A 15,429-nucleotide genomic window follows, 5' to 3' on the forward strand; every position below is an offset into this window, starting at 1 on the left:
ATTGTAAGTCAACTTTATTATATGAACCATAACGATATATAAATAATTAACATGAGTGAATGCTCAACAGGGCTTTGTCATGTTTTTTTTGCTAGTTTTGCACATTATTCATGTTAAAATGAAACCAAAATAGAAAAATAATAATGTCAGTACAGCACAATATTTCATTTGCACTGTTTTTTCACTTTCTAAATGTCTTGTCTTTTGCTTTTTCGTTTCCGCCTCATCGGAACACTAATTTTGTCACTTGTTAACCATTATAAATAGAAAGTACCTGAAAGGGGATCACAAAGTTTAGTAAACAAAAATAGCTGCTGGACACTCAAAACACTGACTGAGATCCAAACAATAAGAGATATTGGTGCCTTGCAGCAGCGCAGCCTGCTGATGGAACGGTCGTTGTTACACGTCATGACTTTGGGACTCAAAAATAGTATAAAGTTACTGGGATGGCCTGCGTAAGTGTGGATCGTCGTTACGTCGCATATGTCGTAAATCGAGGACCACCTGCAGCAGCAAACGTACGGTAAACACAATTTTTCAGATAATGTAGAAAAATAAACAATATAAAGTGGGGAATTGAAGCAGTGCTGGTATTACTATGACCCTGAGTGAATGCAGCCTTATTATAGGGATTGACATGGTGCCACTGAGTCACCAAAGGGCTGTGATCATATCCCGGCGTTCGGCTCCCTCTGTGGGAGCGGAGTCGGGATCGAGCAGCTCGGCCTCGCAGCACTAACGGCACCCCCCTTCTCTCTGCAGAGCTGCTGGAACTGCGGGCGCAAGGCTAGCGAGACGTGCAGCGGGTGCAACACGGCACGCTACTGCGGCTCCTTCTGCCAACACCGCGACTGGGAGAAGCACCACCACGTGTGTGGCCAGGGCCTGCAGGGGCTGCCTGGGGCGGCACCCTCTTCCTCCTCATCCTCATCCTCCTCATCATCCTCATCTGGCGCGCCCCCCACGCACTCAGAGGGTACCCCGCCTGCTACGCTGTCCGTGGGTGGCCCGGGAGGCAGCGGGGGAGGAGGATCCAGCAGCGCCTCAGGCAGCCCCAAGGAGTCCAGCTCCAGCAGCGCTTCGCGGTCCACCACCCCGGCCACGCCGGCACTGCTGGACAGCGCCTCCCGCTGACGCTTTGCCGCCACTGGAGCGACCCCCCTGACCCCCCCCAATCCAACAGAGACCGAGGAATCTCCAGTGAGACCTTTTCCTCCTCCAGGCCGGCGCTGGAGTAACCATTAACACCACGGTCACTTCCGCAGCTACCTGAAGATCTTCTCGCACCTCCTCGAACTCCACTGTCCCTGAGTTGCACTCACAGACACGCTCATCCACACTTGCCACACACACACACACACACACACACACACACACACACACACGCGCGCGCGCACACACACTTACAGGCAAACACATGGGTGTCTGCTGTACTGGACGACATGGCCTATTTTATGAGAAGTCGAACCCAAGTGACACGACCATCATTGACCGCCGCTAACACCAAGTGGAAATGATCATGGAATTTGTTACAGATGGAGCAGAACAGAACAGTATCAATGCAGCAGACTGGACAGATATTACTCACAGTAATATATGTGGAGCGCCCAGCACTTGGCTGAAGGGATATACTCCCTCGGAGCGCAGTGTGCGCGCGTGCGTATGTGTGTGTTCGTGTGCGTGGGCGTGCCCTCAAACCTCACAGAAGTGAATGGTACAGTAACATCTCCTGCAATATGTGAAAGAGCTGTGGGATTCTGCGCGTCGGCACCGCACACACAGCTGGCCTTCTGATGCTATCTCAAAGAACAGATTCCCCACTGCGCTCGGCCTGGTGGGCGCGGTCAGCGCACCGCAAGTGGGCCACGAGGAGGACCTTTGGCCGACCCACAGGTGGTGCATTTCAGATTGACGGGAACGATTCCATATAACAGCTGACGCTTTACTCCATAGAGGATTACCTTAAAAATTTCCCTTTTTTGGCTTTAAACAAAATAATAAAAAGAATAGTCCAAAAATCCTAAAGAAATGGGAAGAAAAAAGAATAAACCTGTTAACTACCTTGCTAGCGAGCCAAGAAAACGTACACCGGACTCACCTCTCTGTGCTGATGTGAACCCAAATTGACTTTAAAAGAACACGATCCAAACCTTTCTATTTTTACTACACTGCCAAAGTTACTAAGAGACAAGGAGAAGCACTCATCTCGGAACCAAACGCAAGCTATTTCAGCCTCTCAGCGACAGCATCCGCCCTGCAAGAGAGAGCGAGAGACAGAAAGAGAGAGGGGGGGACAGCAAAGCAGGGGACCCGGATGCCACAGCGGACCCACAGCACCCACGGTGTCACCAGCGCTCGTTTCTATGGTGATAACAAGGGGGTGTTTTCTCCAAAGTGCCCCTGTGAACTGTAACGCAGCATCTAAAGGCGACGGGTGACAAACCGATCGAGGCAGAGACTTTGAGTGATCGCTGGCGGACCGCGAACTGGAATGTTCCGTCCCCTTCCTAGTGCTGACGGACAGCCCGGGAGCCAAGGGGAACCTCAGAGGGCCACGGCAGTACTGCATGAGGACCGGCGCCAAGAGCGGACCGTGCCACATGAAGGTGCTCGGCGGCGTCGACCTTTCTGGTCGTCCTTCTCCTCCAAAGCATGCCAGGGATGAGCAGCTCCCTCTCCTCTCTCTCTGCCTCCCTCTCGCTCCCACCATGTACCTTCTGCCCCTTCCATCTGCCCCCCGCTCCCCACCCTTTTGACAGAACGCCCGTGCAGGTACACCTGGGAGGGGACCAAGCTCATCTGTACATATTCCTTTGTACGTTCTTTTTTTTAACATTTCTCCATGTGTCCTCTCTGATGTTGTTAGCCTGTGCCGCTCGAGCGTGTTTCTGTATCGTCCCCCCCTCCCACCCCCAACGAGAGTACCACAGGGATTCTGGGATGATTTTACGTTTCGGGGCTGAACTCTGTGGCGGAAGACCAGGCGCTCAGCAGGAAATGACCAGAAAAGGCCCCAGTTGCATCTACAGCAGGCATGAAAAGTAACTCCCCATACAAAATATTATATCTCGCTCTGATTGTGAGACAGTGAAAGGACAGAGGTGCAATATGGTTAGCAGAATTCAGCTACTGAACAGAACCTCAGCTACTGCCCCTAGGGTGATATATATATATAATACACAAATATACATAAATATATTTAAAATAATAACAGTAACTTAATGTGAATGTATATAGTATTTAAGGAGGTCCAAAAATTTGTTTGCCAAATAACAGAAAGTATAAAGTTTAGAATTAGTGTTTTGTTTTGGTTTTTTTTTTATTTTGATGAAGGATTTGTGGTTTGTCATTTGGAAGCTTCATTTTTCCCCAGGTTTTCATGATCACGTGTATGTTTAATCTAGACAGGAAGCGTGTGTTCTGGTCAGAAGGAGCATGAAATTTTCGCCAGTGGAATGACAGCGGGAGCGAGAAGCTGTGCTCATGGAGAATAATGTTAATAAAAATTAAAAAAAACCAAGTAATAATAAAAAAACAAAAACGGAGCTAAACAAGCACTCCCCTTGTAGTAAAGCAAAATGAATAATACTGAAAATGTGTGAGGAAGGATTCTTTGTTGATTTTCTGTGACCTGAATATGGAGACAACCCCACAGGGGGTTGGGCACACTGTGCGGAATGTGGAAAACGTTAAGATGAGGTTTTCCTCCTCTGACGTGATGTGAAAACAGGACCAACCGAAGCCTGAGGGTCCCTTCTCCAGCCAGGGGAAGTTTACATTTACATTTACATTTATTCATTTAGCAGACGCTTTTGTCCAAAGCGACGTACATCTCAGCAAAAGTACAATTTATGCATTACATTAAGAGAAGGAGACATAGCTGCAGACATAAAAGTCTCAAGAAAACCCAGTTTGTTCCCTACCACTTGCTGCACCGAGATTCATCGTTCAAGTAGGTGCATAAGACACAGGATATACAAATCCCGATACCCACACCAATTTTTTTTTTTTTTTTAGTTAAATATTATAAGATACACAAATGAGCAGTACAATACCAGAGTAATGGCTGAATAAAGGTTGTATCTGAGGATGCTTCTGGAGTTACGATGCGTGAACAGTTACACCACAGATGAGCTGGAGAGATCTTGGGCGAAGTGGATCTGGAAAAGGTGGGTTCTCAAACCCTTCTTGAAAACAGACAGAGTTTCTGCAGTTCTGAGTGACAGGGAAAGGGCATTCCACGTTCCAAGTTCTGGCAATATGTATGAAATACTGCCCCCTGTTGAGGTGACCTGGCAGCGAGGACGCTCCGCGCATGATGCACCCGCCCCGCTCGCTGAGTCAGAACCCTTCTGTCCGACTCAAACCAGAAAAGGCCTCTTTCATCTGTTGCTGTCACTCAGCATGCATGAGATTACTGGGCAGCTGGGGAAGCTTTGGAAAACAAAACGTTTAATTTTTATATCAGATGTTAGCATAAAGACTGCAAAACCGGTGTGAAATGCATGACTCCAAAAAGTACATGCCGCCGTTGTCGAGTTGCGCAGCGTTCATTCAGCTCCGGCCACATGCACGAGTCCAGCCGGGCTACTCTGTATGGCAGAGGGGAGAAAAAAGAAAAAGAGGGACATCAGAAAGCATCAGTATTTATTAGTTTTACCAGAATGGAAATGTATGCTTTCTATTTTCTCGTTCAGTCATTAAAGGTATAGAATTTTTCTGCTGAGACCACCAGCAAGATGCCCTCCACTCATGTGTTTGAGTGCGTCGTGTGGGACATCCATCCACTATCCATTGTCAACAACCACTTGTCCTGAGCGGGGTCGCGGTGAGCCGAAGCCTAACCCGGCAACACAGGGCGCAAGGCTGAAGGGGGAGGGGACACACCCAGGACGGGACGCCAGTCCGTTGCAAGGCACCCCAAGCAGGGCTCGAACCCCAGACCCGGCCCACAGTGGGCACCGGCTGAACCCACCGCGTCCCCCTGTGAGTTCTGAGTTATATTTAATTTGCATGTTGAGCTCGATCACTCGATCCTTTGTCGTTACCCCTAGCTCCGCCTCCCACAAAAGGGTCCGTCCACTTCCCCTCCCACAATATAGCTGGTGTTGATGCTTCTGCCTCTGGGTGCTCATTGGACTGGCTGGGAATCTATTATTGCGAAAGCATGGAAACCATAGAAGGAATAAAAATAAATCTCCTTAGTGTGTGAGAGTGGTGGACGAAGGATCCTGTATGTCCCCTCTGGTTAAAAAGAGACGGGGGGGAGCTGAGAAACTTTCAGGGGAAAAGCAGACAAGTTTAGAACTTAGAACCCAGTGAGGTCATGGTCACCCTACTGTACCATTCTCTACAGACAGGTATGAGCATCAGAATCCAAACTGAAAACCAAGATCCCATTGTTTTCATCAATAATGTCCATGAAACCTTTTGGATGGCGTGCTGTATTTATTCCCACAACCCAATGGCTGACCCATCCTGTGCTGTCTTGCCGATCAGACATTTGGAGGTTGTGCATTTGCTCTTCCTGTGTCACTTCCGTTCGAACCCTTACCAATCATCCAAAATCACTGAAAGCGCACACCAAAGCTTGTAGAAATAGCTGTAGCTCACACCAGTGGGCAGTGCTGGCGTGTCGCGGACCGGCCGGAGAACAGTCTCCATGGCAACTGTTTGTAAACCAAAGTGTCTCAAAGACAGTCAACAGCTACGAGCACCAAGGAACTCCGGCAGCGTGTTGGCCTGGTGGTCCACAGCGATTTACACATCCAGCTCGTCTATTTAAAGGTATTTAAGCACATAATTAATAACCAATTTAATTGAATACTTTTGCGCAGATTGCAATGCAACACTTTCCCCTACAGGAGCGTCAAAAAGTAATTGATTATACACTTGTACAAAGGCTTTCGTGTGTGCCCATCACTCGCAGTCTCCCGACAGGTCTCAGTCCTTCATTCGTCATCACCTCCACAACTCCAACAAAATCCAAAAAAAGAACATTGCGAGTACTTTGTGGTATCCGCTGTTATCTTTGTCACCTCTGCTGTTTCTGTGTAAAGAAGGATTTTTCTCATTTTTCTGCAACTGGTTCATCAAATAGTGCGTTCACGGGAATACCGTCAGGGGGTCAGCAGCGGGCGCGGGTCCTAGGTGCTGGTGGGCTGTTCATCTCCAAACAGGAGCTCTGCTTATTGCCACATAACAACCTCTTTCCTTAAATCCAAAAATACACAGATCAAATAAACAAATAATCACAGGATATAGGTTTGGATGTAAAGTAACAATATATTGTCTGTTTGAATTTAAATATAAACTTTCTTCATTCTCCTTATCCAATGTGAGCAGGTTTATTCCTTTAATCAAATGTGAGTATGAGTATCATCCTTAGGGAGGATCATCATGGATTATGGCTTTAATGCTTTTTAAATTCACAACAATGAAAGCCTTCGGCTGCTGTAAATAAATATGAATGTTCATTTCCTCGACAGGTGCAGGTCCAGTTCATCCTTTCTTTGGCAAAATTGTGTGTTATTTTCGGCTTTTTTTTCCAAACTATGGTCTGTGAAGAAGACGGCCATGTCCCATTATGCGTATAATGCATCGGAGGCATAAGCTCCTCTGACACCGTTTTTTCCCCCAGTCTCCCAGTACAAACTGATTCACTTTGCCTATATGATTCTGATGTTGCTTTAAGCAAAATAATAGTTCATACTGCAAAAACCCAGCAATGTTTAAATGCTGTTTAAGGTTCTTCAAAAGGTTGACTGAGCACTTGTATTCTCAAAGCCATTGTAGGAATTCTTTTTCTAATGAACGCTTTAGATGAAATGATTTGATTTCATATGTGTAGAGAATCATAATATACTGTTTTGTGCAATACATAAATACAGGAAAAAGTACGTTTCTGTAGGAAGGTCGGTGTGTTGAAGAAAATGTAATTTTCTGTTCCTCTTTAAGGGTCCTGTGGTCATGCTCTAAAAAAATAAACTGTGCCAGGAGAATTGTACCCTTATGTTAATTTATTTCTTGCATGCGTCCCCTTTTCTCTATTTCCCTCTCTAATTGTGCGCTAGGTTGGACATGTGAAGCTGTAAACATTCTAATTCAGGTTATTGTCTGTGTTGAGCTACATATCTGTGTAATTAAAAAGCCAATTGAATATGAACTGATCAGCTGTCTCTTGACATGTTATTTTCTTACATGGCAACTTTAGGAATGGGTCATTTGTTTAAGATCTTCTTCATTCTGCAACAAAATGGGCAGGAACAAATGAGAAAGTCACACAGAAAGGACAAAGGACACATGAGCAGTCATCCATAAATTGTCTCTGCCTTTATAAAAATTGATATTTAGAAATTAACAGACTGAGTAGCAATTGCATGCAAGCATAAGAGAAAATCCTTTCTGAATCTGCTGTAACTATTTCAAAGCACTAATAATTGGCTGCATTCTTACAGCCATAACACACATATTAATACTTAAAAGCGACTGCATAATTTTTTTTAAAATGACAATTGATTTAGTAACAAGCTTACTGTTTAAAATGTCTGCAGGCAACCACAAAAGCTCACATCCATCTAAAGTAGGTATTATAGCAGGTATGAAACAGCCACATAAGATTCTAATGGATGTTTATTGAAGCCTAGGACATGGTAATGGAAAGACAAGTTCATTAACACTCTACAAAGCCATATGACCATGTCAAGCACCAAACACACACACACACACACACACACACATTGTCAGAACCGCTTGTCCCATACGGGGTCACGGGGAACCGGAGCCTACCCGGTAACACAGGGCGTAAGGCCAGAGGGGGAGGGGACACACCCAGGACGGGACGCCAGTCCGTCGCAAGGCACCCCAAGCGGGACTCGAACCCCAGACCCACCGGACAGCAGGACCGTGGTCCAACCCACTGCGCCACCGCACCCCTATTAAGCACCAAACAAGATATTGATAACAATATTATAATACATATTTGCATAATATTATAAATATCTTCAATTTCAATACTATCATCAATAGTATTTGTATTAAAACAAAGGTAATATATATATATATTAAATGCATGAAAACTAAATCAATTAACATATCAACAATTTCTCAAGATATGAAGGGTAGAGCTACTACAAGACAAAATTTTCATAGAAATCTGACAATAAACTTCAGTCGTGTTGTATTGTAATCTGTCTCTCAATCACAGGCAGAAACTTCATGATCATGCTTGGTGTTTTTTCTACATGGTTAAAGGCATGTCTTCTAAAGATCTGACAATAACTGAACTGCAATGTGACAAAACATGTGACGTCAAGAAAAAAGCACGAAGGCCAGTGTATGGCTAAAGAAATCATTCAGAAACACAGTCAGTCTATACATCAGTGTGTTTTCTTCAGGACATTATTTGTGTGGTTTCAATACAGCTTAACTGAGGGTCAAGTGATCAAACTGAACTCAACCTGATTTGTCAATTAATACTGCAACAAAGAGAAGGAACTTTAAAGGGAATTCAATGGAAAGCAAATCCATCCATTTTCAATAGCTTTTTACTCCATGCAGGGTCACAGTGGTCCAGAGTCTATCCCAGAAGCATAGGGACCATCTGACACACCTACCTGCCTTTAGAAAGAAATCTGATTCTGAGGAAATATTATGGTGATCATGACAGGTGGTGCGAAGCAACGTTATGGAGCGATTAGGAGATCAGGAGAGAAGTGGGTCCAAAAAAAAAAAAGAATTGAGATCCTTCTTGAATCAGTGGGATGATTAAGCACTTCTGAGGAACAGAGGAAGCTCATTCAACTACATTAAAACAAAAGCAGAGAGTATACAGAGTTTTAAATTCAAACCCTTTGGCAGTGGGACCACTAAGCTTGAGAGGTGGAGGACCAATGTGCTTTTGCTGGGGCATAGGGAGTGATCAGGTCTTGTAGATATTGGGGTGCTGATCCTTTGATCATTTTGTAGACTTTAACCAGAGTGTTGAATCTGATGCAAGCAGCTATGGGAAGACTGTGGAGAGATGAGAAGGGGAGATATACGAGGACACTTAGACAGTTCAAACAACTCACACCATGGCATTCTCAACCAAGTGAAGACACTTGACGGCAGAGGCAGTACTCCAAGTGAGAAATCACCATTGGTTAGACCAAAGGCTGGGTAAGGTATGAGACATGGGTACCACAGATTCTACAAATATCACAGAGTAGCCATCTACAAGACTGGGTTGTGGCTGCACTCTGCTGAGAGAAGAAGAGACCTGAGATAGTTGTTACTTCCAGGTTCTAGACTTTCAAAAAGAATGAGATGAGCAAGGTAAAAATGTAAACAAAACACTAATTCTAAACTTTATACTTTCTGTTATTTGGCAAACAAATTTTTGGACCTCCTTAAATACTATATACATCCACATTAAGTTACTGTTATTATTTTAAATACATGTAAAATTTGTTAGAGTTCCTAACAGAAGTCAGATAGGTGGATGGACAAGCTGGAGGGCAAGGGATCTTAGTCTTGGAAGTTGAGCTGTAGATGGTGCTGTGGGAGGAAACCAGACCACCTGGAGGAGAAAAGCTATGGGTAGAACACAGAAGCTCCACATGGACTGAGCTGGTGGAGAGACACGTTGCCATATACGAAGATATGTCTGTGTTCGTTGGGGAGAAAAGCCAAGGAAAGCAGCGAAGAGCTGAGTACCAACCCCTGGGGAACACCAGCTGAGAGACAGAGAGAGAGGCAGGCCAAACTCTAGGGAAGATCTACCTGGCAGGTAGGATTCAAACCATTTCAGTGAAAACCCTTTGATTCTAAACTGTTCTAGCAAACTAAGCAGGATCCTAGAGTTGACCAAACCTGCAGAGAGATGGAGGAGAATGAGTTTGGTCTACCGAGTTGTATGTGGCTCTGGAGCCAAGTGTCTGCTAAATGAAAAACCAAAGGGGGGTAACACTAGCAACTGTAGAGCTAGACACCTGATGGAGACCACACATAACCTAGAGCCAAGTTGGTTAGGAGACAATAACAGGCACCCTGACATGTGATCCACAGGTGAACGCCATTAAGTCACTGGGACACACCTACTGACACGTGATCCACAGGTGTGTACTGATTAAGACTTTCTACTGATGACGACAATGAAGAGAACCCATAGAACCTCCCCACGCCCCACTAGGGACACAGAGGGACGGCTTTCTGTGCGCGTGGAGAGCCCTCGTGGCGGTGACGTCGCTGCGCATCGGGATCCATCGGCGTGGGGGGGGGTGTCCTGAGCACGCGGCTGTGGGCATGCTGTCGGAGACGGACGCTACGCGGAACCCGGACGCGGACATGGACGTGGACATGGAGGAGCACGGGCGCGCTGTACGGACGGCTCCCGACGGCCTGTCCGCGGAGGACCCGGTACGTAGGAGCGGCTGCGCGTTCACATCGCCGCGTGTCCGCCTCTACGGGAAGGACGGTGCGTCTGCTCTTACAACCCACCCCGGTTTATCCACAGAAAGGAGCGGACACGCCGCGGTGTTTATTAATAATCCGTGCGCGCGCGGGGACACGGCGCGGGGGTGCCGCGCGCTCACTGGTGCGTGTGACCGTCTAGAAGCCGTCGAACAGCAGGCTTTTATTATAATCAGCTCGTGTCCTGTATGTGTAAGTGTGTATTTGCTCGTGCGGAGCGCGTCCTGCGTTCGTCCCACACACACGGGGCGGGCCGCGCGCCCCACTCGTTGCTGTGTCCGTTGGGTATTTAAAGTTGTGCACGAGAAGCAAACGTCGGTCGGCTAGATGAACACATTCAGTGTGTGTGGGAGGTGGGGTCCTTCGGGTTGGTGTTGTCACAGGCGTGTGTGTGTGTGTGTGGACGGAGCGGCTGACAGCAGCTGTACGCGCCCCCCCCCCGTCGTGTGTGTCCAGGAGCTGGAGGCCATCAAGGCCCGGGTGCTGGAGATGGAGGAGGAGGCCGAGAGGCTGAACGAGGTGCAGTATGAGATGGAGAGACAGCTCATCTGCAGCCCTCAGGGGGGTGAGTGTGGACCTTCTCAGTGTGGTGTGATGGTCTGGTGCAGCACCCACATTTCAGTCTAGTAGGGTGTCTGGTGCACCTGCACCCCCATATTCCAGTATGTGTCTAAAGAAGAGGTATGGTGGCACAGCAGGTAGCGCTGGTGCCTCATCGCACCTGCTTCATGATGTGGGTTCGGCTTCTGTGGCCCGTGGGTTTCCGCCCACGGTCCAAAGATGTTTCGGCTAGATTGACAACTCTAAAATGCCCTGTGCGTGTGTTGCATTGCTGTGCTGTATGCATGTGTGAGGAGTATGTAAGCTAAACGCATGTTAATTGTATGTCACTGAAGTGTCTACTCATTTTGCGAACTTAAATACAAAAGCTACGCTGAATCCAGAATTTTTACTCTGATTTTCTGCATTCTTCACTTGTGAAAGACAACTGTCATTAACTTCAACAGACCCTACATTTACATTTATTCATTTAGCTGATTCTTTTCTCCAAGGTGACTTGCCATGTAAGGTACTTAGCTGTATAAATGGTTAAATAATTTTACTGGAACAATTCAGGGTAAGTACCTTCCTCAAGGGTACTACAGCTGGAAGTAAGACTTGAACCTGCAACAGCTCTGACCACCATGCTACCAGCTGTCCCTGCAAATATACTTAAGTTTTGATGGCCAAATCTCATATCTAACCATTCTTTAACTGACCCCTTCACCAAAGGTGATTTACAGTGTTGAGTAATCTAGAATGATTTACCTGTTTATATGGCAGTGTTACTTGTACTGTATCAATTTAAGATACGCACCTTGATCAGGAATTGAAGGACATATTATTTAGTGGCTGAGCTTGATATGAGGATGGTTTACCCAGGTTACCTGGCCACTGCCTGAAAGCAGGGACAGCTTTTAGCATTGTGGTTAATTCCTGCCTTTGGATCCATAGCTTGCAGGTTTGGTTTCCCACCTCTGGCTGTAGTACTCTTGAGCAGGGTGCTTACTGTAAAATTACCCACCTGTATAATGATAAATAATCGTAAGCTTAACATTGTAAGCCACTTCGGAGAAAAGCGTCTAAGTGAATAAATGTAAATTGTGAGACTTGCTCTAAAAGCCTCTCTTGGTCCACAGGCTTCTTCTACACAATGACCCATGAGGAGAGGGTTGACGCTGACAATCGCTCAGTTTATGTGGGAAATGTGAGATAACGTACCTTTTCTGAAATGTCCGTAAGTGTTGAAGTAACTACCAGGTTATAGTTCCTAAGAGTGATGCTTTATGGGTGACTCGAAACAGGTGGATTACGGTGCAACCGCTGATGAGCTGGAAATCCACTTCAATGGCTGTGGTCCTGTGAACCGTGTGACTATACTGTGTGACAAATTCACAGGCCATCCCAAAGGGTGAGTCTTTTCTATCAAACGGTTTTTTTTCTTACGAACACAAATTATTCATAATGTAGCCAGTTTATGACTAACGTTGTGGATTCCTGCTCATTTCGTGTCTCCAATGCTTTTGCCGTGACCTCTGTTCCCAGGTTTGCGTACATTGAGTTTTCCGACCGAGATTCGGTGAGGACTGCAATGGCCTTGGACGAGACCCTGTTCAGGGGTAGAGTTATCAAGGTGGGCAGCAGATAAGGGGATTGGAGCTGTGGGCCCCATCAGCACCAGACAGGGCTGTTTCTCGGAAGCAGCACCTGCATATGGCTAAAACCTGGTAACCAGTAGCAACGCATTGTCCTGACATGGAACCAAGAAATATTTTCCAGTTTTACCAATTGCCCCCCCCATACGTCAACTTTTGAATTGCTGAATCGGACTGCGAAATGAGTATAATCTCTCTCCCTCTTGGCAATTCTTGACCACATAGTGAGTATATGGTATATGAATCATGTGCTTTGGCTGTTGGCACACAGGTGCTTCCCAAAAGGACCAATATGCCTGGGATTAGCACCACAGACCGAGGTGGCTACCGAGGGGGTCGATCCCGGGCCCGAGGCTTCCGCACATCCAGATTCAACAGTGGCTTTCAGGGCAGGTACCGCTGCCGCTCCAGCAGGTCAGTACTGCCACACCCCTACGGCGCCCCACCAGGAAAACGACCCTGGGGAGCACCAGAGCACCGTGACCAGGGGCCCAAACGGCACCCCTGCCTCCTGCTAATTACCCCACCTTCTGAGGACTCCAGCCCGGGGCCAAGCGGAAAGCAGTATCCATAGCACATTGTAAATGTTTTAATATTTTGCAAGAAATGTGACACCCCTGTTTCAAAGACTGACAACTGCTTATGCTGTGACTCAGACAACACAGCCGTTTAACCGATCAATTGGTGCACTGCATAATGCTAATTGGAGTGGTCAAATCGGATGGCTTTTTTCTTTTTTTGCTTTTTAAAGAAAGCACAAAGGTTAGGATTTGAAGCAGTATTTCACCCACAATTGTTTGCAAGATTCCTGGAATCCCAGTTCATCTATACAACTAATTTGGCATATTTACTCACGCTGATTTCAGACGACAGCAGCCATGGTAGAGCTTGAGGCGGCTCTTCTGAATCGGTGGAGCAGAAGTCCATTGTGCCGAAATGTTATCCGCCCCCCCTTTAGAGGTGGAAGAGCTCTGCCTGTTTATCCATGATCAGTTTTTTAAAACTACGTGTGAAGATTAAAGTTTGTGTTCAAGCTCCCTTGTTCATGTCGGTGTAAAGCTTTTTATCATGGTCAGAGCACGCTGTATGCAAAAGCAAGACTTCCCCCCCTGTCTTCAGTGGATATGCTTAGCATTTCTGCTCATGTTTTATAAAGCTGAGAGGGTGAGCTTTTTTTTTTTTTTCTCACCCAGAAAACCACACATGCAGCAGTGCAGCCCTTTTTTTTTTTTTTTTTTTTTTTTTTTTTTTTTTTAAAAATACAGCCTATGTTGGAGAGGGGATGTTGCAGCTGTGCCTTGAATTTGTTTTGTTTTTGTAACTTACAGCTAAATGTTCATTGTAAATAAAGTAGTACATTTCTTTATGGGGAAAAAGGATGCACTGGTGTGGCTTACATGAATTTAATTTTCCAACCTCCACACAAAACACAGGGAGTTTACTACACAAGGCATAGGTAGGAATGTTATGTACAGAAATATACAATCTGAAGAAATTGTCAGCAAGTCTGTACCATCATGGAGGACACCATACTATCAAACACCCTGGGAAAAGATAGAAACAGTGGAGTGAGCAAAAGTAAAAATCTCAAACCTATATACACACAGTTAAAAGCCTTACTTTGACTGAATGGGATCCCCAGGGTTGTAGAAAGGGTTACACATCACATCGGTGAAGGAATTATGCAGCTTCCGGAACATCTGCCATAGACAATGTTTCATCATTGTTACAGTAGAGATGCCTAAAGCACATGACTACAGTGAAGGTTTAATGAAGTGCTGGCAATTAAGGTGGGAATAAGCACGCAAGGTGCAACTTACACTGCGGATCTCGTTGTCACGCAGCGACGTGTTTGATGAGTCCACCACAATGACAAACTTCACTTTGGAATTGGTGACGTAGCCGTAGCTGAGCTCTCAGTCAAGGGGACAACAGGGAGGAAACACTGCAGTGGAGCTCCATCGTGGGACTGTTGCAGCGGGAGGAAACACTACAGTGGAGGTCCATCGTGGGACTGTTGCAGCATGAGGAAACACTGCAGTGAACTGTGTGTATGATGTAAGAAAGGATACACTTTGTAGTCCTCGGTGGGGTACAGCAGGCCCAAGTATAGCTCCCGCTGGTCCACAATCACCTTGCCTACGGCCGACACCTTCTCTTCCACGACGTCCAGCGACGTGTGCACCGTGTAGTGGAACTTGAGCTCGCTGTCCGACGGCACGCTGCGTATGTACAACGGATAATTCTGTAGATAAAAAAAATAGGGGGGGGAAAAAAAAAAAACACAAAGTACCCGAAATATTAGCCCTAACAACGGTGAAACGTTTTAAAAAAAAAACGAGCGACACCAGTTAGTCTGCCGTGTCTCGAACCACGTCGTAAGCATCAACGATCATCTACTACTAGTAATATCTTCTTTTAAACTTTAATATTACGATCGCGATTTAAAAAAAAGTGCGCAACTGCCTGTATGTGCAGTTATGGTGTTCAGAAGACCCTAAAAAATAAGCGCAATTATTTATATGGAAAAAGAAACATTTCACGTACCTCTTTAGCAACAACGGCTATGCAGACCGCCATATTGGACCAGCAACTATTTCCTGGTCACGTGACAACGTATGATCATGTGACCAGAAATCACGTGAACGCAATGGTCACATGATCCTGTTTGTCAAGTTGCACTGTTTTTGGGCAACGCTGCAGTGCGGTTCTCTAAAAACATTGTAACCCAATGTTCGATACGCATCATAGTATGGTCAATCTTATAATATTATACAGA

General features: G+C 46.0%; 3 protein-coding genes across 7 annotated transcripts in view; 2 read left to right on the top strand and 1 right to left on the bottom strand.

The window, feature by feature from the left end:
• Positions 1–2,921, top strand: part of cbfa2t3 (CBFA2/RUNX1 partner transcriptional co-repressor 3) — a 42,201-nt gene extending 39,280 nt beyond the window's left edge. For all 4 annotated transcript variants that reach the window (XM_029256347.1, XM_029256348.1, XM_029256349.1 and 1 more), the window contains one exon: positions 766–2,921. In XM_029256347.1, coding sequence (XP_029112180.1) covers positions 766–1,137 — 372 coding nt within the window. In that variant the 3' untranslated portion in view covers positions 1,138–2,921. The remainder of the gene's footprint in view (positions 1–765) is intronic.
• Positions 2,922–10,139: 7,218 nt separating this feature from the next.
• pabpn1l (PABPN1 like, cytoplasmic) lies at positions 10,140–13,892 on the top strand. 2 transcript variants are annotated; one of them, XM_018752494.2, is made up of 7 exons: positions 10,140–10,401; positions 10,912–11,020; positions 12,135–12,202; positions 12,300–12,406; positions 12,541–12,628; positions 12,922–13,064; positions 13,517–13,892. In XM_018752494.2, the coding sequence occupies exons 1-7, from the start codon at positions 10,288–10,290 to the stop codon at positions 13,533–13,535; spliced, it is 648 nt and encodes a 215-aa protein (XP_018608010.1). In that variant the 5' UTR covers positions 10,140–10,287; the 3' UTR covers positions 13,536–13,892. The 2 variants fall into 2 exon arrangements, with proteins under 2 accessions (XP_018608010.1, XP_018608009.1); XM_018752493.2 differs by having other exon boundaries at positions 10,141–10,401; positions 12,922–13,886.
• On the bottom strand, positions 13,892–15,279 carry trappc2l (trafficking protein particle complex subunit 2L). Its single transcript, XM_018752497.2, has 5 exons — positions 15,198–15,279; positions 14,723–14,895; positions 14,471–14,558; positions 14,271–14,350; positions 13,892–14,194 (listed from the first exon to the last, which is right to left on the bottom strand). Exons 1-5 carry the CDS (start codon positions 15,228–15,230, stop codon positions 14,149–14,151), a joined length of 420 nt encoding a protein of 139 aa, XP_018608013.1. The 5' UTR covers positions 15,231–15,279; the 3' UTR covers positions 13,892–14,148.
• Between the last annotated feature and the right edge of the window lie 150 nt (positions 15,280–15,429).

This window comes from Scleropages formosus, chromosome 11 (assembly GCF_900964775.1).
Source record: "Scleropages formosus chromosome 11, fSclFor1.1, whole genome shotgun sequence".
Lineage (NCBI taxonomy): Eukaryota > Metazoa > Chordata > Actinopteri > Osteoglossiformes > Osteoglossidae > Scleropages > Scleropages formosus.

Coding starts and splice junctions, on each gene's coding strand:
- pabpn1l (XM_018752493.2), top strand. CDS start 10,288: ATGCTGTCGGAGACGGACGCTACGCGGAACCCGGACGCGGACATGGAC. Junction 12,407..12,540: donor TTCACAGGCCATCCCAAAGG/GTGAGTCTTTTC, acceptor CTCTGTTCCCAG/GTTTGCGTACATTGAGTTTT. Junction 12,629..12,921: donor TCAGGGGTAGAGTTATCAAG/GTGGGCAGCAGA, acceptor GTTGGCACACAG/GTGCTTCCCAAAAGGACCAA.
- trappc2l (XM_018752497.2), bottom strand. CDS start 15,230: ATGGCGGTCTGCATAGCCGTTGTTGCTAAAGAG. Junction 14,896..15,197: donor TAGCCGTTGTTGCTAAAGAG/GTACGTGAAATG, acceptor TTTTATCTACAG/AATTATCCGTTGTACATACG. Junction 14,559..14,722: donor CCCACCGAGGACTACAAAGT/GTATCCTTTCTT, acceptor CTGAGAGCTCAG/CTACGGCTACGTCACCAATT.